The sequence below is a fragment of the Sceloporus occidentalis genome, unplaced genomic scaffold (assembly GCF_023333645.1).
Source record: "Sceloporus occidentalis isolate IW3139 unplaced genomic scaffold, rSceOcc1.0.p SCAF_8, whole genome shotgun sequence".
Classification (NCBI taxonomy): domain Eukaryota; kingdom Metazoa; phylum Chordata; class Lepidosauria; order Squamata; family Phrynosomatidae; genus Sceloporus; species Sceloporus occidentalis.
In genome coordinates this window covers 32,493,931-32,519,426 of record NW_028316988.1, presented here as the reverse complement: position 1 = coordinate 32,519,426, position 25,496 = coordinate 32,493,931, and the positions used below count along the sequence as shown (strand labels likewise).

The 25,496-nt window shown below is 44.2% G+C and overlaps 4 protein-coding genes across 8 annotated transcripts in view; 1 reads left to right on the top strand and 3 right to left on the bottom strand.

Annotated features, from left to right (window-relative positions):
* Positions 1–2,517: 2,517 nt before the first annotated feature.
* On the bottom strand, positions 2,518–10,613 carry LOC149308571 (small nuclear ribonucleoprotein Sm D3). 2 transcript variants are annotated; one of them, XM_089536037.1, is made up of 4 exons: positions 10,403–10,613; positions 9,616–9,828; positions 7,617–7,809; positions 2,518–2,715 (listed from the first exon to the last, which is right to left on the bottom strand). In XM_089536037.1, the coding sequence occupies exons 2-4, from the start codon at positions 9,739–9,741 to the stop codon at positions 2,654–2,656; spliced, it is 381 nt and encodes a 126-aa protein (XP_089392163.1). In that variant the 5' UTR covers positions 9,742–9,828; positions 10,403–10,613; the 3' UTR covers positions 2,518–2,653. The 2 variants fall into 2 exon arrangements, with proteins under 2 accessions (XP_089392163.1, XP_089392162.1); XM_089536036.1 differs by having other exon boundaries at positions 9,616–9,772; positions 10,403–10,608.
* LOC149308572 (uncharacterized) lies at positions 7,816–9,589 on the bottom strand. The gene is made up of 4 exons (XM_089536782.1): positions 9,578–9,589; positions 8,932–9,331; positions 8,441–8,783; positions 7,816–8,305 (listed from the first exon to the last, which is right to left on the bottom strand). The coding sequence occupies exons 1-4, from the start codon at positions 9,587–9,589 to the stop codon at positions 8,056–8,058; spliced, it is 1,005 nt and encodes a 334-aa protein (XP_089392908.1). The 3' UTR covers positions 7,816–8,055.
* A 546-nt stretch (positions 10,614–11,159) lies between the features above and the next one.
* Positions 11,160–17,278, top strand: LOC149308570 (protein GUCD1-like). Of its 2 annotated transcripts, none has more exons than XM_089536034.1 (6): positions 11,160–11,298; positions 12,002–12,086; positions 12,169–12,334; positions 12,634–12,725; positions 15,712–15,957; positions 16,627–17,278. In XM_089536034.1, exons 1-6 carry the CDS (start codon positions 11,220–11,222, stop codon positions 16,748–16,750), a joined length of 792 nt encoding a protein of 263 aa, XP_089392160.1. In that variant the 5' UTR covers positions 11,160–11,219; the 3' UTR covers positions 16,751–17,278. The 2 variants fall into 2 exon arrangements, with proteins under 2 accessions (XP_089392160.1, XP_089392161.1); XM_089536035.1 differs by having other exon boundaries at positions 11,163–11,298; positions 15,712–15,953.
* Positions 17,279–17,344: 66 nt separating this feature from the next.
* Positions 17,345–25,496, bottom strand: part of LOC149308569 (beta-ureidopropionase-like) — an 8,617-nt gene continuing 465 nt past the window's right edge. Inside the window, exons 2-11 of one of the 3 annotated variants that reach the window (XM_089536033.1) lie at positions 24,754–24,925; positions 23,427–23,514; positions 23,258–23,352; positions 21,104–21,265; positions 20,782–20,951; positions 20,619–20,700; positions 20,142–20,184; positions 18,680–18,834; positions 17,618–17,697; positions 17,345–17,494 (exon numbers count right to left, since the gene is read on the bottom strand). In XM_089536033.1, the coding sequence (XP_089392159.1) occupies positions 17,407–17,494; positions 17,618–17,697; positions 18,680–18,834; positions 20,142–20,184; positions 20,619–20,700; positions 20,782–20,951; positions 21,104–21,265; positions 23,258–23,352; positions 23,427–23,514; positions 24,754–24,925 (1,135 nt within the window). In that variant the 3' untranslated portion in view covers positions 17,345–17,406. Of the gene's footprint in view, positions 17,698–18,679; positions 18,835–20,141; positions 20,185–20,618; positions 20,701–20,781; positions 20,952–21,103; positions 21,266–23,257; positions 23,353–23,426; positions 23,515–24,753; positions 24,926–25,496 lie in introns of all 3 variants that reach the window. The other 2 variants (XM_089536031.1, XM_089536032.1) reach the window with 2 other exon arrangements.

Here is a 25,496-nt window from a genome sequence, read left to right as displayed (position 1 = left end):
TATATGGGATTATATATATATATATATATATATATATATATGGGGTTTCCGAAAGAACAAAGTACTTAGTGCCTTTTATTTTGGAAATCCCTATATATATATATATATATATATATATATAAAATATAATTATATAAATAATATTATATTATTACTAAATTATTATATTACATAATTATATAAACATAAAATAATATATTACTTTATATTATATTATTGTATATTATACATTATAGTATTATATAGTAATATATATAATATAATATTATATATATAATTATACAAATGTTATAAATATAATATTATTATTATATTAGAGTATTATAATATTATAATATAAATATAATAGACTATTGTACATTATTATAATTATGTAATTATATAAATATTATATTTTACAATATTAATTATATATTTTATAATTATAAAAATATTAGTATTATACACTATTATATATAATTTTATTATATAGTTATATAAATATAATTTTATTGTATAATATATAATAATATAAAATAATATAAATATATTTTATTATATACTATATATCATTATTATATATTATATAATATATAATTATATTTATATAATTATTTTTATGAAATATATTATTATATATTATTATATATTATTAAATTATAATAATGTTTATGTTTATGTGCATATATATATTTGTGTGTGTGTGTGTGTGTGTGTGTATATATATATATATATATATATAATATTTATATCCCGCCTTTCTTCAAATATCTATCAGCCTGATTTTTCCATTATTTTCTGTCTAATTTTGGTCAATCCAGTTTCCGAAATTCTGATTAGACACCGCTCAGGTCTTGCAAAGTGTAATATAAATATAAATATAAAGGCTCGATTCGCACTCAGAACCCATTTGTCTGTCTTTTTTTCAAGCACGCAAAAATCCATCTCCAAAATGAACTGTTCCAAACCACAAATATTTGGCCACAAAAGATGTAGTTTCTGTTTCGAGGGACAGATCCACCCTTTAAGCACAAATACGTAAAGCCCAAAACGCGGTTTCGCCGCCGCACCTCTGTGTCAACCGCCCGGATATTTATTTATCCGTCTCCGTTTCCTCGTTCCGCACGGTTTGAGTACAAACAAGCCATAGTTAAAATGGAATCATGACCCTGGAAAATCCCATTCTGCGTGAACGCTGTTATTCCGGGAAAGTGGCCAAGAAAGCGTCGAAAATACCGCAAAACCATGTCAGGCGACATAAAAATTTGGCAAATAACAATATCCACAAAAATGTTAGTATTTTCGAGGGACGAAAAACCGCTCATGTTGTTCTTATTTTTATTCCATACACACACACACACATGTATATATAATATTTATGTATTTATTATATATATCATTTATATATATTAAATATATTTATAATTATTATATTATTTTTATTTCTCGTTATTATATATGTATATAAATAAGAAATAAAAATAATATATTATATAATATGATAAAATATAACAATTATATGTATTATATGTAATTTATATTTATATACAATTTATATATTTTATTATATTGTTTATTGTAGTTTATTTCTTATTGTTTATATATTTATATATATATTTATATATATATTATATATATATATTTATATTTTTAATTACTATTTATATCTTTATATATACTTTATTTATATATTATATTATTTATTATTTATATATATTACTATATATTTTTATTTATTATATTTTTCTTATTATTTATATATATATTTATATATATTTATATAATATATATTTATAATATTTATATTTATCATTATTTCTCATTATTTATATATTATATATATTTAATATATTTATATATGTTATTTTTATTTCTTATTATTTATATTTGTATATATTTATTATATTTATACATTTATTATATAAATTATATATATATATATATATATATATATATATAAAAATTATATATTTTATTTTATTATATCATTTTTATTTCTTATGCATATATTTTAAATATTTATATTTATATTGGAGCCCTGGTGGCGCAGTGGTTAAATGCCTGTACTGCAGCCATTCACTCAAGACCACAAGGTTGCGAGTTCAAGACCAGCAAAAGGGCCCAAGCTCGACTCAGGCTTGCATCCTTCCGAGGAGGGAGCTAAAATGAGTACCCAGACTGTTGGGGGCAAATTAGCTTACTTGCTGTTCACCGCTATGATCTTTGGAATAGCGGTATATAAATAAAACAAATTATTATTATTATTATATTTATATTATTATATTTTATTTTATTATATTTATTATATTGTTATTGAAGATAAAGACTTCCAGGAAACCGACAGGAAGTGCTATTTCGCTTCCAGGAAACAGGGACCAACCATTTCCATTTCCAGGTAAAAGGAAGTGCCATTGTACTTCCTGATTAAAGTCTTCCTTTTTAAAAAAGGAGGAACCACAGTCAGACTTCCTGGAAAACAGAAGTGCTTCCTGGAAACAAGGAAGTCTAACAGGAAACAGACATAATAATAAGGAAACCTTTTCCTAACAAAACACAAACTTTATTGAAACACAGAAACAAAGGAAAGGAACAAGGGAAATGGGGGGGAAGAAAGATGGCGTCATGCGCCGCGCGGCGTCCATTTCCGGCGCCGAATGGCCGCCGTTTTCCTTCCTCATCGCCGTTTCTGGAAGATGTTTCCTCTTCCCATCCCACGTCCTCTTCCTCGGGCGGCAACTGTGCAGGAAATGGAAGAGAGAAAGGCACAAAGATGGCGGATGCTGCGCAAACGCCGGATTCACATGCGGAGAGAAGGTGCGAAAATGTGCGTGAAGGAAGTCCATAAACGTCGAAAGGAAGAACTGATGGGGGATGGATATAGATGTAGACAGACAAATACGTAAGATGGATGGATGGATGGATAGATAGATAAGATATGGATGAACAGATATGGATAAGGATGGATAGATAGGGAAGATAGATATAGATATTTAGATAGATAGGACAGATAAATAGATAAAATGGAAAGATAGATAGATAGGTAGATATGTAGGATGGAAAGAGGGATAGATGGATAGATAGATATTGCCTGCAGTGGAACCTTCCACAGGAAGAGAGAGCCAGTCACACCTCCAACTGCCTGTAGACCGCCCTCCCTGCAGCCATCTGAGGAGTGACTTTCATCCACTAGGCCTGCCTCAAGGGAAAGGACCTCCCATTCCTACATCCATCTGAAGATTGAGTCTGATCTATTGGGCCTGCCTCAAAGGATAGAGCTTCCTTCCCTGCATCCATCAGCCACCTCTTCTTCCATCACTCTCAGCAGCTGGGACCTTGAGCAAAGGCTTCCAGTCCCACCCCTTCCTTATCTATTAAATCCCTTGTGCCTTGTGATATTTAGGCAACATTACCAAGTACAGTTGGCTATTATATTGCCACTTTTGTCATTATTATCTTCTCTTCTTTTGATTATCGCTTACTGAATCCTTTCCTCCCATGGCTCCACGCATCTCTCCTAACCTGATCCCTATTCGACCTCTTCCTATCTCCCAGCTTCCATTCCTCTGTTCACTCTGGAACTCTCGCTCTGTTGCTCCGAAAGCGACTGCTGTCCATGATCTTTTTCTATCTAGATCATTTAACCTTCTCGCTCTTACTGAAACCTGGCTCCCGGCCCATGATACTGCTACCTCCACTGCCCTTCCTTTTGGTGGTCTCTCATTCACACACACAAGCCGCCCTGAGGGTCGAGGAGGAGGGGTCAGTATACTATTGTCCAATTCCTGCCAGTTTCAAGTTCTTTCTCTCCCCCCCCCTCCCCCCAGCTATTGTTTCTCTTCATTCGAGTCCCACTGTATTCGACTCTTTTTTCCTTTACTGCTCCGGGTTGCTGTCATCTATCGCCCTCCTGGTTCTGCTACCCAGTTCCTATCTGACTTTGAATCTTGGCTGACGTTTTTTCTATCTGATGAAGTCCCTTCTCTAATCCTAGGTGACTTCAATATTCACCTTGACAATCCCAACAATCCTTCTTCATCTCGCCTTAGCTCCCTGTTTGCTTCTTTTGGCCTTCAGCCTCATTCTAACTCAGGGGTAGGCAACCTTTTTGAGCCGGGGGCCGGGTTGCTTTCCCTCAGGCGACTGGGGGGCCGTTTGGGGACTCCAGCGGCCGCAGCGGGTCCCTTAAAGGCCCGCTGCCGCCTCCGGAGCCCCGTTTGAGGACTCCAGCGGCGGCAGCGGGTCTCTTAAAGGCCCGCTGCCTCCTCCGGAGCCCCGTTTGGGGACTCCAGCGGCGGCAGCGGGTCTCTTAAAGGCCCGCTGCCTCCTCCGGAGCCCCGTTTGGGGACTCCAGAGGCGGCAGCGGGTCCCTTAAAGGCCCGCTGCCTCCTCCGGAGCCCCGTTTGGGGACTCCTGGGGCGGCAGCGGGTCCCTTAAAGGCCCGCTGCCTCCTCCGGAGCCCCGTTTGGGGACTCCTGGGGCGGCAGCGGGTCCCTTAAAGGCCCGCTGCCTCCTCCGGAGCCCCGTTTGGGGACTCCTGGGGCGGCAGCGGGTCTCTTAAAGGCCCGCTGCCCACAGCGGTAAAGTCTCGCGCGACCTTTTCTGTGGTCGCGCGAGACTTCACCGCTATGGGCGCCGCCATTTTTTCTCCCAAAATTGCGGCGAAGTCTCACGCGACCTCAGGGAAGGTCATGCGAGACTTCGCCGCCATTTTGGGAGAAAAAATGGCAGCACCCATAGAGGCAAAAAGCCACATTCGGCAGTGGCGGCGGCTGCTGCCGTAGGCCAGATAAAAAGCCTCCACAGGCCGGATCCGGCCCGCAGGTTGCCGACCCATGTTCTAACTCCTCAACCCATTCCTCTGGTCACTGTCTCGGCCTAATTCTTGCTGCTAAGTGCGTCATTTCCGACCGCTTGGCATCTGATTTTCCATTGTCTGACCGCCATTTAATTTCTTTTACTCTTACTTATATCCCACCTCCTCCTCGTACTGTTCAGCGCCATTTCCGCGACCTTCAGTCTGTTAACTCTGACCATCTCAGTCAGACTTTGAATTCATCTCTCTCTTCTCTTGATCTTGGGGACTCTGCTGATTCAGCAATGTCTTTATTTAATTCCACTCTTTCTTCAACTCTCGACAGCTTTGCTCCTGTATCTGTATGCGTGTCTTCCCCCATGACTAGGCCTCAGCCCTGGCTCACTCCCACTATCAGGTTCCTCCGGTCCTGCTCTCGAGCGGCCGAACGTCTTTGGAAAAAGTCTAGGGAACCGGCCGATTTCATTCATTATAAATTCATCCTTTTATCCTTTTCACGCGCTCTGTCTATGGCAAAACAGAACTATTAGAAATCGCTGATCTGTGCTAATGAGAGGCGTCGGCAGCGTTTGTTCTCCTGCTTCAATACACTACTAAAACCTTCCTCTCCCCCTGTCTTCTCATCATTTCCCCCCACTGACTTCATCACTAAAGTCACTACTATTCGATCTGAAATAGTTCCTCCTGACTTGCTCCCTACCACTAACCTCCTGGTACCTTCTACTAATAAACTCTCTGGGTTTCCCCCTGTTTCTCTGGATGAACTCTCTACGCTGCTAAATTCTTCCAAACCTACTACCTGCTCTCTTGATCCTATTCCCTCCTGCCTCCTAATCTCTATAGCCCCTTCTCTTCTGCCCTCGCTCCTCTATATCTTTAATCTCTCTCTCTCTGTGGGTTCCTTCCCTTCTGACTTCAAACATGCTCTCATTTCCCCAATTCTGAAGAAACCCTCTCTCGACCCCTCTTCTTTGTCTAGCTATCGTCCAATTTCTCTTCTTCCTTTTCTTTCTAAGGTCCTAGAACGGGTCGTTTATTCTCGCTGTATTAAGTTTATTGAAGCCAACTCTATCCTGGACCCTTTCCAGTCTGGCTTCTGCCCATGGCACTCTACAGAGACAGCCCTCACCAAGATCTCAAACGATCTCTTGCGGGCCAAGGCAAACGGCCTCTACTCTATTCTCATTCTTCTTGATTTGTCTGTGGCCTTTGCCACTGTTGATCACTGTCTCCTGGTTGATTTACTTTCTGGCCTTGGGTTCTCCTTACTTGTCAGATAGATCTTTTGCAGTGGTCACGGGTGGTCAGACTTTGTCCTCTGTTCCCCTATCTGTTCCCCAGGGCTCTGTCTTGGGTCCCCTTCTGTTCTCTCTATACACACTGTCCCTAGGTAAACTCATCAGTTCTTATGGTTTTTCCTGTCATCTGTACGCCGACGACACTCAGTTGTATCTCTCCACCCCTGACCTTTTGATGGGGCTTGAACAGCAAGTTTCTTGTCTGACTGCCATCTCTCAGTGCATGCGGCTTCGGCGCTTGAAGCTCAACATGTCTAAGACTGAGCTTCTTGTCTTTCCACCTAAACCCACCCTTCATTATTCCTTTTCTGTTTCTGTCAACGACACTTCTATCCAACCGGTTCATCAAGCCCGCAGTCTTGGCTTCATTTTTGACTCTTCTCTGTCATTTATTCCCCAGATCCAGGCCACCGTCAAGGCCTGTAGATTCTTTCTCCACAGCATTGCCAATATCCGTCCATTCCTCTCAGCCTCTACTGCCAAAACTCTGGTCCATGCCCTAATGGTTTCATGACTAGATTATTGTAACCTCCTTCTGACAGGGCTTCCTCTTTCACACCTCCATCCTTTAATCTCTGCCCAGTATTCAGCTGCCCATATTGTCACATCCACTCGCCACTTTGACCATGTTTCTCCTCTTTTATCCTCCCTTCATTGGCTCCCCTTCCCCTTCCGCATCCGGTACAAGCTTTTATTATTGACTTTCAAAGCCCTCCAGTCCATCTGCCTTGGTCCAGGCCTCGGAGGTGGAGAAGAACTGATGGACCTGATCCCATTCCGCACCACCACTCCCTTCTCCTTTTGTGTCGTGTCTTCTTAGATTGTAAGCCTGAGGGCAGGGAACCATCTAACTAAAAGACTGTATGTACAGCGCTGTGTAAATTTACAGCGCTTTATAAATAAAGGTTAATAATAATAATAATAATATTGATGAACAGATAGGCATGGATAGATATTGATATATGATAGATAGATAGATGATAGATAGATAGATAGATAGATAGATACAAATAGGGAAGATAAATAGATAAAATGGAGGATGAATAGATACATAGATAGTCAGATTATATATGTCTGATCTATCTATCTATCTATCTATCTAGGATGGAGATAGAGAGAGAGAGAGATTGAAAGAGAGATCAGGAAGATAGGTAAAATGAAGGATGGAGATAGATAGATATAGACAGATAGACAGACAGATCAGACATATATATATATATATATATATATATAGGATGGATAGATGGACAGAGATGGATGGATAGATAGATAGATAGATAGATATAAGAAAGAAATAGGTAAAATGGAGGATGAATAGATAGATACATAGATAGATAAGGAAGATAAATAGATAAAATGGAGAATGGATAAAGAAATATGATGGATAGACAGATATAGGATACACAGATAGACAGATATGTAGAATGGACAGATAGGTAGATAGAGATAGGTAATAGATAAAATGGAGGACGGATAGATATACGACAGATGTATAGACCCCGCTGCCGCGTCTGCTGCAGCCTCACCTTGCGCCTTCAAGATGGCGGCCTTTCCACGCCCGGCACCAGAGCCCTGGTTCTTGTTCTTCATGCTCTTGAGCATGGGGGCGTTCTTGAGCATGTCCGGCAGGATCAGGAAGCGGATCTTGCTCCCACGGATGTAGACCTGCTCCAGCTGCGCCACCCGGCCGTCACGGTACGTCACTGTGATGTTCGACATCTGCGCCAACGGTGGCGTCCGGAAAACATAAGTAGAGATATAGATATATAAAAATACATACATATATTGAACAATCTGGGGAGCTCCATAGCTCTTTCGGCGCAGGTTTTGACCATAGAGTTGCACCGGAGGACATTCCTAGAGAGGAACGGTTTTAATGATATCTATCTATCTATCTATCAGTATATTTTATCTAACGATCCAAAGAATAACATAGAGGAATATGTTGGAAGTATAGAAAGTGTATTAAAAAGATAGATAGATAGATAAATAGATAGATAGATAGATATGGACAGATGGATAGATATGGATAAACAGAAGGATGGACAGATGTAGAGGATGGATCCATTTATGTATGGATAAACATGGATGGACGGACAGATAGATAAAGAGGTGGATAGATATGGAGGTTGGATGGAGAGATAAGATGGATATGGATGGATGGAGATAGATATGGATAGATAGATAGATAGATAGATAGATAGATAGATAGATATGGAGGGATAGATAGATATGGAAGACAGATGGATAGATGAGATAGATATGGAGGGATGGATAGATAGATCTGGGGAATGTAGAGAATGGATAGATACATATGGAGGGATGGATAAATATAGAGGGATGGACAGATAAGATAGATATGGATGGGTGGAGAGATAGATATGAACAGATAGATAGGGAGGGAGGGATAGATAAGATGTGGATGGATGGATGGATGGAGATATAGATAGATATGGAAGGATGGATGGAGATATAGATAGATATGGAAGGATGGAGGGATAGGGAAGATGGATAGATAAGGTAGATATGGATAGATGGAGAGATAATAGAAATGGAAGGATGGAGAGAGATAAGAACAGATAGATAGATAGATAGATAGATAGATAGATAGATAGATAGATAGATAGATATGGATGGATAGATATGAACAGATAGATAGACAGATGGATAGACAGATATATAGACAGATACGGATGGATGGACAGCTCTGGGGAATGCAGAGAACGGATAAAGAGGGGGATGGAGGGAAGGAGAGATATGGAGGACGGAGGACAGAGTGACGATGACACCGTCCTCCATGTTGTCTTCATGTTCCAGATAGATAGACAGATATGCAGATGTGGAGGGATGGATAGATAAGATAGATATGGATAGATAAAATGGATGGATGGAGAGATAGATAGATAGGCAGATAGATAGATATGGATAGATAGATAGAGATGGATGGATGGATGGATGGATGGAGAGATAGGCAGATAGATACAGAGGGATAGATAGATATATATGGATGGATGGATGGATGTTGGGATAGGCAGATAGATATGGAGGGATAGAGATAGATAGATAGACAGACAGACAGGGACAGATAGACATGGATAGATAAAATGGATGGATGGAGGGATAGATAGATATGGAGGGATGGATAGATAAGATCGATGGAGAGAGACAGATAGACAGACAGATATGGAGAGATGGAGTGATAGATATGAACAGGTAGATAGATAGATAGAGATGGATGGCTCTATAGATAAGATGGATGGAGAGAGAGACAGATATGGATAGAGGGATAGATAGAAATAAACAGATAGGGATGGTTAGAGAGATAGAGAGAGATAGGGAAGATAAGTAGACAAAATGGAGGATGGATGATAGACAGATACGGATGGATGAATAGATCTGGAGAATGGATAGACAGATAGATACGGAGGAAGGAGGGGCGTATGTACTGATGCCCCCATTGTCCTCCATTTTGTCTGCCATTTTGTACTGCATCTCCCATCGTCCGTCATTTTGTGTGGCCCTCACCTGGCAGTTCATGTTGTCCTCGGCTTCGATGAGCTTCCCCCGGTAGACTTCTCCTGTGTTGGTCTCGCAGGTCACTATGTGGCCCTCTGCTTCGTGGAGGACCTTGATGGGGACTCCGATAGACATGGCGGCGTACGGCGGCGATTCGCACCCGATTCTGTGGAGGGAAAGAAAGGGGCCTCAAAGGTTGTGGATGTGAGGCTTTCGTGGGACCTATGAGAGAAGGATGATGGGTTTTGTAGTACCCTTTCTCATCCCAAATATGAAGAGGCATGATGGGATTTGTAGTACTCTCCTTCCTCATACAGGATGATAGATACATGAGGAAAGATGGGTTTTGGAGTGGTTTCCTCCCCAAAACAATGAGGAAAGACGGGTTTTGGAGTCATTTCCTCCCCCAAAATGCATGTATATATGAGGCATGATGGATTTTGTAGTACTCTCCTTCCCCAAAATGCATGTATATATAAAGCAAGATGGGTTTTGAGTACTCTAGCTCACAAAACTGTGTAAATATGGGTTTTGTAGTACTCTCCTCCCCAAAAAGCATGTATTTATGAGGAAACATGGGTTTTGGAGTACTTCCCTCCAAAAACATGAGGCATGATGGAATTTGTAGTCCTTCTCCCAAAAGCATGGGGCAAGACGGGTTTTGGAGTAGTCTCCAACCAAAAAAGCATGCAAACACGAGGATTTATAGGATCTGTAGTGCTTTAGGCCATAACTGCGGATTATGGGACCTGTAGTCCCTCCCAAAACGCCGAAAAACGCCTTCAAAACGCCTCACCTTTCTCTGGCGACGTTGGAAATCCGTTTACTGGCGCTTCCCCAAACGCACGCCCGGCGTCCCAGAATGCACTGCGAGCGGAAACCGGAAGTGGGAGGCGATTCCGCGACGCTCTAGCCACTTCGGCCCATTAAAAAGCCTTGGACCTCTATGGTTTGCGGGAAAAACAAACGTCACTAGCCGCGAAGTGAGGCTACTTCCGGCACTTAAAGCCCCGCCTCCTTATTTTAACATCGTTAATATTGTTTAAAAACGCTTATTATTGGCGTGAATAACAAAATTTACATGGGGGAAGGCTTTAAACGTTGACTTCCGGTAAGTACCGGACGTCCTGGACGCTCTAGGCGTCCCTATATCCAATGGCAGTTGGGGAACTCTGTGGTCATAAAACCGGTGCATCTTTCAAAGGCTCGACTGGAAAACAAGAGTCATTGCAACTAAAGTTCCGCCGGGTTTCAATAAACAAAGCCTTTATATTTTTAAAAGCCGTTAAACATAATTAATTTATAATTAACGCGTGTCAACACTTGCTCCTAATTACGGCCCTAAACCTGATATTTCTTAATTTGGAGGAGAGTGAGGGTTTGGAATACATTTCCCATAGGAAAAATAACACTACAGGCCTCAAAACACGCGTTTATTCGCGTGTATTCCTTCCCCCCCCGAACGTATGAATCCGTCAAACATGCGTGTTAAACGTGTTTTCTGGCTGTAAGGGGGAGGGCTTAGGGGCGGGGTTTGCAAGGGCTCCTGGGCGGGACCAGGGGCGGGGCTAAGAGACGTCAGAGGGCTCCCTGCAAGGTAGGACTCCTCAGCCATGAAGAGCCCCGGCCGAGAGGCGGAAGAGGAAGAGGAAGAGGAAGAGGAAGGAAAGGGGACTGCCCCGCCTCACCCAGGTCTGTGGGTGGTGCCTCTGAGCATGTTCAGAGCGCCATTGCTTTGCATCAGTGTTCCTGAGCATGTGCAGAGGGCAAAGGGAAGAAGGAAAGGGCTCCGTTGGTTTGCATTGGGAAAGGAGTGCTCCTGAGCATGGACAGAGGGCAAAGGGAGATAGAAAGGTCCCCCTTGCTTCTCCTTAATACCTTTGCATTGGAAAGGAGTGCTCCTGAGCATGTGCAGAGGGCAAAGGGATAAAGGAAAGGGCTCCATTGGTTTGCATTGGAAAGGAGTGCTCCTAAAAATGTACAGAGGGCAAAGGGATAAAGCAAAGGCCTCCATTGGATTGGGATGGAAGGAGTGCTCCTGAGCATGTGCAGAGGGCAAAGGGAGAAAGAAAATGGCTGCCCCAGTCTTTTTCCTTATACTTTCCTCCATTGGATTGGGAAGGCAGTGCTCCTGAGCATGTGCAGAGGGCAAAGGGAGGAAGGAAAGGGTCCTTTTCCTCACCCTTTCCTGCATTGCATCCGTAAAGAGTGCTCCTGAGCATGTGCAGAGAGCGAAAGGCCTCCTCCTCCTCCTCCTCCCTCTGCTTTAGGAAGATGCCTTGTAGCCTATGGAACTCTGGGATTTGTAGTTCTTACTAAGCACTAATGCCTTGTGTCTCTTGTTCTCCTGCGCGAACTGCGATTCACACTGGCGTCCCTCCTGTCCGCGGCGCAGCCGAAACCGTCCAGCTGAAGGTCCCCATCCTCCAGCAGCTCTACCACTGGGACTGTGGCCTGGCCTGCTCCAGGATGGTCCTCAAGTAAGTCTGCTCGGCGTGCAGCGGCGCGGGTCTGTACGGATTTACATAAATCTACGTAACTGTGCCAATTTCCTCGCCTCAGGTACCTGGACCTCCTGGACGATGACGGTTTCCAGCGGGCCATCCAAGAACTGCGCTTGACCAAGAGCATCTGGACCATCGACTTGGCGTATTTGATGCGGCATTTCGGCGTCAAGCACCGGTTTTGCACCCAGACCCTCGGAGTGGACAAAGGCTACAAGAACCAGGTTCGTTTCGTTCGCGCTAATGAATTAATAATTAAATTAATCCCAGATTTTATTATTATTATTTTTCCTCGAACTTGTATCTCGCATTTCGCGTGAGCGATATATTAAAATTAAATCTTAAATAATTTATTTAATTAATTTTAATTAATTAAATTAATATTTATTTAATTAATTTTAATTTAATTTATTTATTTAATTATTTTATTTTATTTTTGGCTTCGGTCCCATGATCCCCGAATTTCTCGCGAGCGCCATTTTGCGGTCTGACGTGATTCACCCCCCCCCCCCGTCTCTTTCAGTCTTTCTATAGGAAACACTTCGACACGGAGGAGAACCGCGTCAACCAGCTTTTTGCGCAAGCCAAAGCCTGCAAAGTCCTAGTTGAGAAATGGTGAGTTCAACGGTCAGTATAGAACAGAGTTTGCGCAATTGCGCCGGAATTTGACGATAGAGTCACACTGGAGGAGCTACAAATGCCTAGAGAAGTGTCCTCTCTAGGAATTGCTAGGTCCTCCAGAGCAACTCTATGGTCAGCGTTCGCCGGACGTATACTCTTTAGGACTTTCTAGGTCAGGGGTTGGCAACCTCCAGCCCGTGGGCCGGATGCGGCCCGCGGAGGCCTTTGAGCCAGCCCCTGGCTCCTCCAGGAGGGCTCTGACGGCGGCAGCAGGCCCCTGGGAGGCCCATTGCTATCGCAGGGGCCCTCCAGGAGGGCTCCAATGGCGGCAGCGGGCCCCTGGGAGGCTAGTTGCTCTCGCTGGGGCCCTCCAGGAGGGCTCCTGCGACGGCAGTGGGCCTCCCAGAGGCCCGTTGCCTTCGCTTGGGTCCTCCAGGAGGGCTCCGGCGGCGACAGCGGGCCTCTGGGAGGCCAGTTGCCGTCGCAGGGGCCCTCCAGGAGGGCTCCGACGGCAGCAGCGGGCCCCTGGGAGGCCAGTTGCCATCGCTGGGGCCGTCCAGGAGGGCTCCAACGGCGGCAGCGGGCCTCTGGGAGGCCAGTTGCCTTCGCTGGGGCCGTCCAGGAGTAGGGATGCCATATCCCGCCTGTAGGTGGGGCAATCCCGCTTTTGGGGGTCCTGGCCCGGTCCCGGTCCGGTTTCCAGGCAAAAGGGGGGACTGCCCCGCCCGCAGCCACCCACCTCCTCCTCCTCCGCCGCCTCCTCTGCCCCCGCGCGCTCCCTGTATGGCTGCGGCTGCTCATGCAGCCGGCCGGCCATTTACTGCCTCCGCCTCCTCAGCCTTTCTAGCCCCGCGCGCAAGCAGGGCCGAGTGCGCGCTGCCGCCGGCCAGCCAGGGCCAAGACAAGCACCCAGCGCGCGAGGCGGAAGAGGAGGTGGGTGGCTGCTGCCTGCCTGCTTCCGGTGCCACTGGAGTGTGCAGAGGGGGAGCGCGCCAAGGCGGCGGCGGAGGAGGAGGAAGGATGAAGGAGGAGGAAGGAGAGGAGGAGGGAGGAAGGAGGGATGAAGGAGGAAGAAGAGGAGGAGGAAGAAAAGGAGGAGGGATGAAGGAGGAAAAAGAGGGGGAGGAGGAAGGATGAAGGAGGAGGAAGGAGAGGAGGAAGGATGAAGGAGGAGGAAGAGGAGGAGGAGGATTTCCATTCCATTTGTACAGGTTTGCTTTAACAATGATACTGGTGATGATGATGGTGGTGGTGGTGGTATTGATATCAGCAAGCCTCTGAGGTGATTTTTACAAACTCATGTGCAGTAAAGAAAAACCAAAGTCCCTTGACCAAGTACACACTTCTGAGAAGTATAGCTGGTGCGAGACACATGAAACCAAGGGCAAATCACTTCTTGTTAAACCACCTTGACATATTCAGTATGCATAGCTATGTGAACCCATGTTCAGTGTGAAACCCAAAGAGTTTGGTTATGCAGTAAGCCTCTGAAATATGCAAGAGATTACCATGTTAAGTAAAGTCATGTTCAATGCCCAAATGTGCTGTCCTGTGTTTTGGGATGGGGAGGGGGATGGTTTGGCCAGAAAGGGAAGTACATTTGTGCCATCTGTCTAGAAATAATGCCCAAATGTCCTCCATTTTGATCATGCCTAAGAAACATGCATTTATATTAACATTTTTAAAAAAACAGCCATTTTTTTGTGTGTCCTCCATTTTTAAAAAAATTTCCCTACATTTGAAAATTTTGTCCTACACGTGTCCTACATTCATCCCAGTTTGGAGGTCCTGACTTATGGCAACCCTATCCAGGAGGGCTCCTGCGATGGCAGTGGGCCTCCCAGAGGCCTGTTGCCTTCGCTGGGGCCCTCCAGGAGGGCTCCGGCGGTGGCAGCGGGCCTCTGGCGTCAGGGGCCGGCAAAGACGGGGAGGCCTCCAGCGCTGGCGGTCCCCGCCGGCTCTTTCCCAGCCTCTGACAGGGCCTGGGGCCCCGTCAGGGGCCGGCATAGAGGAGGTGGCCTGGCCCCTGGGGGTGGAAGCTCCGCCCTCGGGGTGGAAGGTCCGCCCCTGGAGGGTGGAAGCTCCGCCCCTGGATGGTGGAAGCTCCGCCCCATAGGGTGGAAGCTCCGCCCCCAGCACGCGGCCCCACCCCCGGGGGTGGAAGCTCCACACACACCCCGGCTTCGGCCCCCCAGTTCTCTGAGGGACAGCAACCCGGCCTCCAGCTCAAAAAAGGTTGCCTACCCCTGCTCTAGGTCCTCCAGTGCAACTCTATGGTTGATATTCGCCACACATTGACCGTAGAATGACACTGGAGGATCTACAAATGCTTAGAGAAGTGTCCTGTCTAGGAATCTCTAGGTCCACCAGGGCAATTCTATCGTCAACATCCACCAGAAGTGTCCTCTCTAGGAATCTCTGGGTCCTGCAGTGCAACTCTATGGTCATATCTTCCCATAGAATAACATTGAAGGACCTACAAATGCCTTGAGAAGTGTCCTCTCTAGGAATCTTTAGGTCCTCCAGAGCAACTCTATGGTCAGCGTTCGCCAGACGTATACTCTTTTAGGACTCTAGGTCCTCCAGTGCAACTCCATGGTCAATATTAGCCACACATTGACCATAGAATGACACTGGAGGACCTACAAATGCTTAGAGAAGTGTCCTCTCTAGGAATCTCTATGTCCTCCATTGTAACCCTATGGTCAGCATTTGCACTGGAGGACCTACAAAGGCCTAGAGGAGTGTCCTCTCTAGGAATCTCTACATCCTCAAAATCAACTCTATGGTCATATCTTCCCATAGAATAACACTGGAGGACCTGGAAAGGCCTATAGAAGTGTCCTCTCTAGGAACATCTTGGTCCTCCAGCGCAACTCTATGGTCAGCCCTATGTCAGAATTGCACCGGAGGACCCAGAGATTCCTAGACAGGACCTATTATCCGAACCCATATTCTATTTTGCCGCCGTCTTTTCCAGCGCGGTGACCGTTCAGGACGTCCAGAGGCACCTCTCCCGTGGCCACTTGGCCATTGTCCTGGTCAACGCCGTCGTCCTCCTCTGCGAGCTGTGTTCGAGTCCTGTCAAGTACTGCTGCTTCCTCCCCATCGGACAGAAGTGCTTCTGCCGCAGTCCAGACTACCAGGGCCATTTCATCGTCCTTTGCGGATACAACCGCGCCTCAGGGAGCATCTATTACAACAACCCCGCGTACGCCGACCGTGAGTAAGCGTCGAAAACCCCGGTTTAATGGAGAGGTGTCCTCTCTAGGAATCTCTGGGTCCTCCAGAACAACTCTATGGTCATATCTCCCCATAGAATAACACTGGAGGACCTACAAATGGCTATGGATGTGTCCCCTCTAGGAATTTCTAGGTCCTCCAGTGCAACTCTATGGTCACGTCTTCCCATAGAATAACATTATATGCCAGACGTGTCCTCTCTAGGAATCTCTAGGTCCTCCAGTGCAACTCTATGATCGTATCTTCCCATAGAATAACACTGGAGGGGCTACAAATGCCTATGGAAGTGTTCTCTCTAGGAATATCTAGGTCCTCCAGTGCAACTCTATGGTCATATCTTCCCATAGAATAACACTGGAGGACATACAAAGGCCTAGGGAAGTGTCCTCTCTAGGAATCTCTAGGTCCTTCAGTGCAACTCTATGGTCACGTCTTCTCATAGAATAGCACTGGATGACCTACAAAGGCCTAGGGAAGTGTAGTCTCTAGGAATCTCTAGGTCCTTCAGAGCAACTCTATGGTCATATATTCCCATAGAATACCACTGGAGGGCCTACAAAGGCCTAGGGAAGTGTCCTCTCTAGGAATCTCTGGGTCCTCCAGCGCAACTCTATGGTCACATAATGGCGCCATTTCCTTTCTCACCGCGCAGGGACCTGCTGCACCAGCGTCGACAATTTCGAAGAAGCGAGGACGAGTTACGGCACGGACGAGGACATCCTCTTCGTTTACAGCAACAGCTGACGCGTGGGAAATACATGCTGTCACGGCGCTGAAGCCGTCGTCGCTGTCGGTTGCCCGCCGCTCCCGGATTCATTTTGGTGTCATTCGCTTATCTCAGGACTCTCCACGATATTTTAGTGCGGCGAGGACGCAAAGAACGCGGGACGCCCGATTTTTTGTGGTGATTTTTTGGGCAGAACATTAAGAAAATAAATATATATATATATATATATATATATATTGTGCCGCAGAAGAACTCACTATAAACTCTACGAATGAAACAAAATGGCCGCTTTCCATAATGGACCTGCGCAAAGTGGCGCGTAATCGGAAATGGGATTGCCGCGTCGGCTCCCGGTTGTCACACCAAACAAAATGGCTGCCGAAAAACATGAAACGTCACTTTTGCGCTGCCGCGTTTTTTCCGCGCGGCAAAAAACGCGCCGAAGCCATAAAACGAGAAACGATGGCGAATGTAAGGATTATTTTACATGCGGATTAATTTTATATGCAAATTTATTTTAGTCGTAAGCCGTTCTCGATTGTAATTATAATGATAATAAAACGATTTGATCAGAATCGATCGCGATCGGTTGTTCAATGCGCCGAGCTGTATTGATCCATAAGAAAACAGGGCTTTATTAGAAAGCGATCAATAAAGCGGGAAGGGTAAGGATTTGGGTTCAATTAGGCTTGTTACGCGGATTTGTCAGGTCTGCATCCAATTGATTGATCGATCGGTCAATAAACGGATCAATGAATTCATCAATAGATGGATGGTTTGCAAAGGAAGGAAGCTGAGGATGAATGGAAAACGGAAGGATTAAATGGGACGATCGTTACGGGAAACGAATCTTAATTGATGCTTAATTACATTAAATTCTTATTTAATTAAATCCTTAATTAAATGCTTAATTCACTCTTTGATGATGTTCGGTACAAAATCCGGCCGCACCGCTTCGGCCAGCTCTCGGACGTACATCTCGTATCTGCCGGTCATCTGGAGGAAAAAAAGTGACCATTTGATCGGTCAGTAATGTATTTAATCAATCCTTCTTTGTCTTTGATTTTCTCCCAAAAGTGTGACTCGTTTATCAAATGATTAAATATTATTGTTGACAAATGGGCAATTTAATGATAGAATTTAGTGATTGAATTTAGTGAATTCTATCATTAAATCGATCAGTCATTTGTTTCCCTATTTCTTCTTTTAATTAATTAATGTTATAAGGGTGACCCAATTATCAAATGATTAAATATTATTATTCGCAAATTTGCAAACGCTGTTCTATAATTAAATCCGTCAGTCATTTATTTCCTGACTTCTTTATTTTTTAATTTACTTAATCGATTCGATTTCATTTTAATCCCAACCGACTCGTTCATCAAACGATTAAATATTATGATTGGCAAATTTGCAATGATATTTCTATCGTTCAATAATTCACCTCCTGCCTTATTTATTTATTTATTTATTTATTTATTTTAATCAATTTGATTTCATTTTAATCCCAACCGACTCGTTCTATCAAACAATTAAATATTATTATTCGCGAATTTACAAACGCTGTTATATAATTCAATCCGCAAGTCATTTATTTCCTGACTTCTTCTTTATTTTTTAATTTACTTAATCGATTTGATTTCATTTTAATTTCAACTGACTCGTTTATCAAATAATTAAATTAAATTAAATTATTAAAATGTTATATGCGAAGTAAGTCAGTCAATAATTGATCTCCTGACTTTGACTTCTTCTTTATTTTTCATTTTACTTTATCAATTCGATTTCATTTTAATCCCAAAACGAAACGTTTATCAAATGATTAAATATTATAGTTTGCAAACTCGCGAATGCTGTTGCAGCCTTAATTAATAAAAACCACGGTTTCAGAGTCGAAAAATTTCGCCTTTTTTACAAAACTGCGCAAACGCGTAGTTGTAGGACGCGGTTTTTGCGGTGGCTTCGGGGGACATTTTACCTTGAAGTTCCACTTGTCGGCGACCTGTCTGCAAAGGTTCAGGTCCATCTCGGCCACAAGGAGCCCGTCCCGAGTTCGAGAGAGGCCCGGGGTTCGGCTGCCGTCCGGAGCGGATGCGTAACTAGAGCCGTAGAAGTATCCGAAGTCGTGGTGGGCTTTGCGCCGGAAAGGGAGAGGTAAGGAGAGTGTTACTCCAGCAAAAATGGAGGGTCAATGGACTCTCATTCCACACAAATATATATATATATATATATATATATACACACACACATACATACCCCGGGATACGAATGCGCCGCCTTACGAAATTTCCGGGTTACGAAAAAAATCCATGTAATTAAATGTTTCCGGGTTACGAAGGTTATTCCGGGTTACGAAGAAAATTTTTGGTGCTTTTCGGCGCGATTTCACACGAAATCGCGGCTTTCGCTATTAGCGCCTATGGGCTTTTCGGCTAGCGAAAGTTTCCGGGTTACGAAAGCGGCGGCGGAACGAATTAATTTCGTAACCCGGGGTACCACTGTATTAATTACTGTATGCATGTGTGTGTTTGTGTGTGTGTGTATATATATATATATATACACACACACATATATACATGCACACAAATATATGTGTGTCTGCATGTATATATGCATATATATACACAAACACATGTGTGTGTATATATATGTGTGTGTGTGTGTGTGTGTATATATATATATATATGTTATCATATATATATATATATGTGGATACATACATACATATATATATATATATACATACACACATACATACATATATACACACATATATATTACGTTTTCATATATATATATATACATGCATGCTCCTCCCTCCCTAACTGTCATCTTTCAGCCTCTGAGGGAGAGAGAGGGCTGGCCCAGTGCCATCGGACTAGTCTGAAGAGAGAGGCTCCTCCCTCCCTAACTGTCATCTTTCGGCCTCTGAGGGAGAGAGAAGGCTGGCCCAGTTCCATCAGGGGCTAGCCTGAAGAAGAAGAGCCCTCCCTCCGGTCCATCTGCCTTGGTCCAGGCCTCAGAGGGAGAGAAGAATGCTAGACCTGATTCCCTCCCCCCTCACCATTCCCTTCTCCTTTTGTGTCGTGTCTTTTAGATTGTAAGCCTGTGGGCAGGGAACTGTCTGTTATCCCCTCTATTGTAAACCGCTCGGATTCCCAGTGATTGGGCGGTATATAAATAAAACCTATTATTATTATTATTATTATTATTATTAGCTTTCATATATATATATATATACACACACACATATTACGTTTTCTCATATATATATATATATATATATATATATATATCCTATGTGTTTATGTACTCACAGACACACAAACATATGTTATAATGTTTTATCATGTGTGTGTTTATATACATATATACATATATATATATATATATATATATATATATAATTTTATATCTATATCTATATAAAAGGGACGTACCTTCTCCTCCATCTCCTGAAGTAAAAGGATTTGGATAAATTTCCTGGATCGAAACAAAAAATAGGTGGAATAAAATACGAAATTTAACTATGTTGTTTATTTGTTTGTTTGTTTTAAATCATTTAATGATTTTATATATATATATATATATATATACACACATACATACAGTATGTGTGTGTGTGTGTGTGTGTATATATATATATATATATATATAAAACGATCTCTTGCATTGCGACAGCTTATCCCTTTTTAACCAGAAGGTGGCAGCATTGCGCCATTTTTCCTCCATACCATGAAATGCTGAACGCAAAAAAGACGAAAACCTAATTAAACCGCGTCTGGCTGTCGAAGGAAAAAAGATGGTTTCCCTAACCCTTCCTTTAACTCTAACGATAATGATGATGGCGGCGGTTCGGACGCAAATATTAAAATTGCAGTCAAAGTGCAACCGTAAAAACCGTGGCAGACACTCACCGTCCCGACACGGTTCACGGCGCAAACGAAGCAGTGGTTCGCGATGGCAGCGTTGTGCGCCTCGATGGGCCACATGGACTCGCTGCGGAGAGATGGAAAACCGCGGTTAATTCACGACGGTGTCGGCGTCATGGCAGACGCGACGGACCGTGCCGAGATTTACCTGAGTTTCCCAATGGTTGCGCAAGGGTTGAAGATGACCTCCGCTCCGTTGAGGGCGAACATGAGCCAATTGAGGGGGTGATGGCGGCCGTAACAGATGTTGACTGCGACACGTCCGAACGGCGTCTGGAAAACGGGGTGGCCGCGGTCGCCCTCCATGTAGTAAGTCGACTGAGGAAGGAGGTATTAAGACACAACGGGTTGTAATTACGCTGTATCTATAAGTTTTTCATTTTCCGCAACGACATATCTCACATTTAGCGTGATCCGTCCCTTGTTTACACCCCCGCGAAAACGGCGAACGCGACCCGACAGACCCTCACCTCGTTAAAGTCCCCGATTCTGGGGATATGGTTCTTGCGCGTCTTCCCCATCACGGCGCCCGAGTTCGAAACCACCACCGCCGTGTTCCAGAGCGTCTCGCTGTGGGCGGTGTCGCGCTCCAGGATGGGCGACACAACTGCCATGTTGTGCTTCTTGGCCAGCTGCGGGAGGGCGAAAACGAGGCACGGGTCGTTCAGAAGTACGTGCAAAACACGCGTCTGAAATGGCGCCGAACGAACCCGGATAAGCCTCCTGTGCACTTTTTACGGTACACAAAACTCGACCCTCGCGCTTTAATGGGATGGGATAAACCTCGTTTATTTTCCCGTTAGAAGCCTCATAATTAGAAAATTGCCTTTTAAAGCATCCTGTTGTGCGTTTGTTTTTCCATAAAAATGGCCGTCCGCTAATGGCGGCTAATGACCGGCGGCGCATAATGGCCCCAGTTGGCCTCCATTACGGCCATCAATCATGTCTCCCTTTGATCCGATTAAGCCTCCTCTTCCCTTCCTTTCTCCGCTTCATGTTCTCCGGACGCCGGGGAGATATTGACCGCCAGCGTCCATTAATCTCGGACGCCCAGCGCTTGACCCGTCTCTCTGGCCGAAGAAGCACTGTCCGGTCGTTTGCAGAAATACGTATCTGCGGCCAAATGGTCAGTGCCTTCGCGTACGTTATCTGCCCAGCGACAGAAAAATGTTAGGGTGCTGGCGTCGAAAATGGTGTCGAAAGGAAATGCATGCGGTCACTAGATGACCACTGGGGGACCCCTTGCATGACCACTGCATTGAATAGATGACCACCAGGAGACGCCTTGAATGACCACTAGATGAAGTAAATGACCACTGGGGGACCCCTTGGATGACCACTAGATGAAGTAGGTGACCACTAGCATGACTACTAGATGAAGTAGGTGACCACTAGCATGACTACTAGATGAAGTAGATGGCCACTTGCATGACCTCTAGAGGAAATAGATGGCCACTAGCATGACCACTAGAGGAACTAGATGACCACTGGGAGACCCCATGCATGACCACTAGATGAACTAGATGACCACTAGCATGATGACACCAAATTAGGAGGAATTTGGATCAAGATTCAAAATGACCTGAACAGACTAGAAAACTGGGCCAAAGCTAACAAAATGAAATTCAACACAGAGAAATGTAAGGTACTGCACTTAGGGCAGAAAAATGAAATGCACAGATATAGGATGGAGGACACCTGGCTGAATGAAACTACGTGTGAAAGGGATCTAGGAGTCCAAGTAGATCACAAGTTGAATATGAGTCAACAGTGCGATGCGGCAGCTAACAAGGCCAATGCGAGTCTAGGCTGCATCAATAGAAGTATAGTGTCTAGATCAAGGGAAGTAATACTGCCACTCTATTCTGCTTTGGTCAGGCCCCACCTGGAATACTGTGTCCAGTTCTGGGCACCACAATTAAAAAAGGACATTGAGAAACTGGAGCGTGTCCAAAGGAGGGTGACTGAAATGGTGAAGGGTCTGGAAACCATGAAGCCCTATGAGGAACGACTGAGGGAGCTGGGGATGTTTTAACCTTCTCTTCTCCAGCATGACCACTAGAGGAACTAGATGACCACCAGGAACCCCTTGATTGACCACTAGACCAACTAGATGACCACTAGCATGGCCACTAGATGAACTAGATGACCACCAGGGACCCCTTGCATGACCACTAGATGAACTAGATGACCACCAGGGACCCCTTGCATGACCACTAGATGAACTAGATGACCACCAGGGACCCCTTGCATGACCACTAGACCAACTAGATGACGACTAGTATGGGTACTAGATGAACAAGATGACCACCAGGGACCCCTTGCATGAACTAGATGACCACCAGGGACCCCTTGCATGACCACTAGACCAACTAGATGACCACCTAGCATGGCCACTAGATGAACTAGATGACCACCACAGTGGTGAAACATCCCTAACTGTCCTAACATAAGATTTTCCTCAACTCTGTATCCCGCATTTAGTGTGATCCATTTTGCAGATTTAGGACTGAAATTGCAAATCTATTTGGTCTAATACATTTCAAAATACAAAATATGTTTTTCTCCCTTAAATTAAGGTCTCAAAATGATGGAAGGACGACCATTTTGTCTCTGCACCGTACCTTCTGGCAAAACCGCGTCGTCGGCCCATCTTCCGCCGATTCTGCGAACTCGGTCCAAGGGAGCCTCTCTCTGGTGCAGAACGCAAAAGGCATCGCTGGGGGAAAGAATTAAAAACGCAATTAATGCAATTTTTTGAAAAAAACATGGCCGCCCGGGCTCGCTACTCACTCCAGACTTCCTGGAAGCAGACAATGTTGACGCCGCACATGGCCGCCACTTCCACGATTTCTTCTATGCGCCGGTGGAGTGCCGCAACCTAATCCGAAAAGAACAGGGGGGGGGGAATTAGATTAATCGCTAATTAACACTTTTCCTTGCCACCGTATCTTGCGTTTAGCGCGAGCGATACGTTTACATTGTTTTTCCTCGCTGCCGTATCTCACATTTAGCATGAGCAATATATTTGCCTTGATTTGAGGATTTTATTGCCGGGATTAAAGAGTCTAAAAATAAGCGAAAGCGAACGCCGCAACCTTTGAACCCGTGCCACAATTTTGTACTGGGAATCAAAGCGTGCAGGAAGCGGAGGGTAATTAGCCTTGTTAGAAGCGCTTTTACGCTCAGGATAATTAACATTTAAAAGGCAAAACAAGGATTGTCCTTTGGATGGCGGTCGCAAAAATTACAAGGAAATTTGCCGTCCCTGGATGGCGGAAATGTTTGCCAGTGGTCATCTAGTCCATCTAGTGGCCATGCTAGTGGTCATCTAGGTCACTAGTGGTCAGGCAAAGGGTCCTCATTGGTCATCTAGTCCATCTAGTGGTCATGCTAGGGGTCATCTGGGTCACTAGTGGTCAGGCAAAGGGTCCTCAGTGGTCATCTAGTTCATCTGGTGGTCATGCTAGTGGTCATCTAGGTCACTAATGGTCACGCAAAGGGTCCTCAGTGGTCATTAAGTTCATTTTGTGGATATGTTAGTGGTCATCTAGGTCACTAATGGTCAGGCAAAGGGTCCTCAGTGGTCATTTAGTTCATCTTGTGGGCATGTTAGTGGTCATCTAAGTCACTAATGGTCCTCAGTGGTCGTTTAATTCATCTTGTGGACATGTTAGTGGTTATCTAGGTCACTAGTGGTCAGGCAAAGGGTCCTCAGTGGCCCTCTAGTTCATTAGTGGTCATGCTAGTGGTCATCTAACTCATGTAGTGGTCAGGCAAGGGGCCACAGAGGTAATTTAGTTCACCTAGTGGTCATCTAGTCCACCTAGTGGTCATGCAAGGGGTCTTCCAGAGGTCATCTAGTTCATCTAGTGGTCGTGCTATTGGTCATCTCGTCCATCTAGTGGTCATGTAAGGGGTCTCCCAGTGGTCATCTAGTTCATTTAGTTTGTCAGTCCACGGGTTCCCAGTGGTCATCTTGTGGCAACGCTAGTGGTCATCTAAGTCATCTAGTGGTCAGGCAAGGTGTCCCCCCAGTGGTCATCTAGTTCATCTGGTGGTCATGCTAGTGGTCATCTAGTCTATCTAGTGGTCATGCAAGGGGTCCCCGAGTGGTCACCTGTTCGGCCACCGGAGCATCCGTCGGGAGCTGGATTTTATTCTGGACAAGCCCCACGCGGACCACTCTTGGTGGCCTCAGCTGCTCCACTGCGGCTTCGAACCTGTAACCACGCAACTCGAAATTGCGCTCTTCAGCCGCGGAGAAAGCAGCTGGAGGGAGGTCCAGAGCCCTGGAAGGGGAATTATAATATTATTTATCATTATTATCATGATTTACATCTCAATTTTCTTTTTTTAAATCCCTAACTTAATTATAATTAAATGTAATTAATAATTAATAATTAATAAATAATGTGACTTAGTATTATTTAGTAATAATTACTTAATAATAATTTACTATTATTAACTGTAAATATAACTGTGTAAATAAATAAACAAACAACTGTCAAGCTAAATAAATAACTATGCAACTAATTGTAACTATATAACTAAATGTTAATTTAAAATAACCAGGTGACTAAATATAACTATTTAGTAATAAATATTTAATAATAATTTACTATTATTAATGGTAACTGTAAATGTGGAACTAAGTAAATAACTATGTAATTAAACATAACAATTTAATAACAATTATTTAGTTATAATTTACTATTATTAACTGCAACCTTACCTGTGGAACTAACTAAATAAAAGAACTACGTAACTAACTGTAACTGTTTAGAAGTAATTATTTAGTAATATGTTATTATCATTAACTGTAACTACAACTATGCAATTAACTAAGTAATTATGTAACTA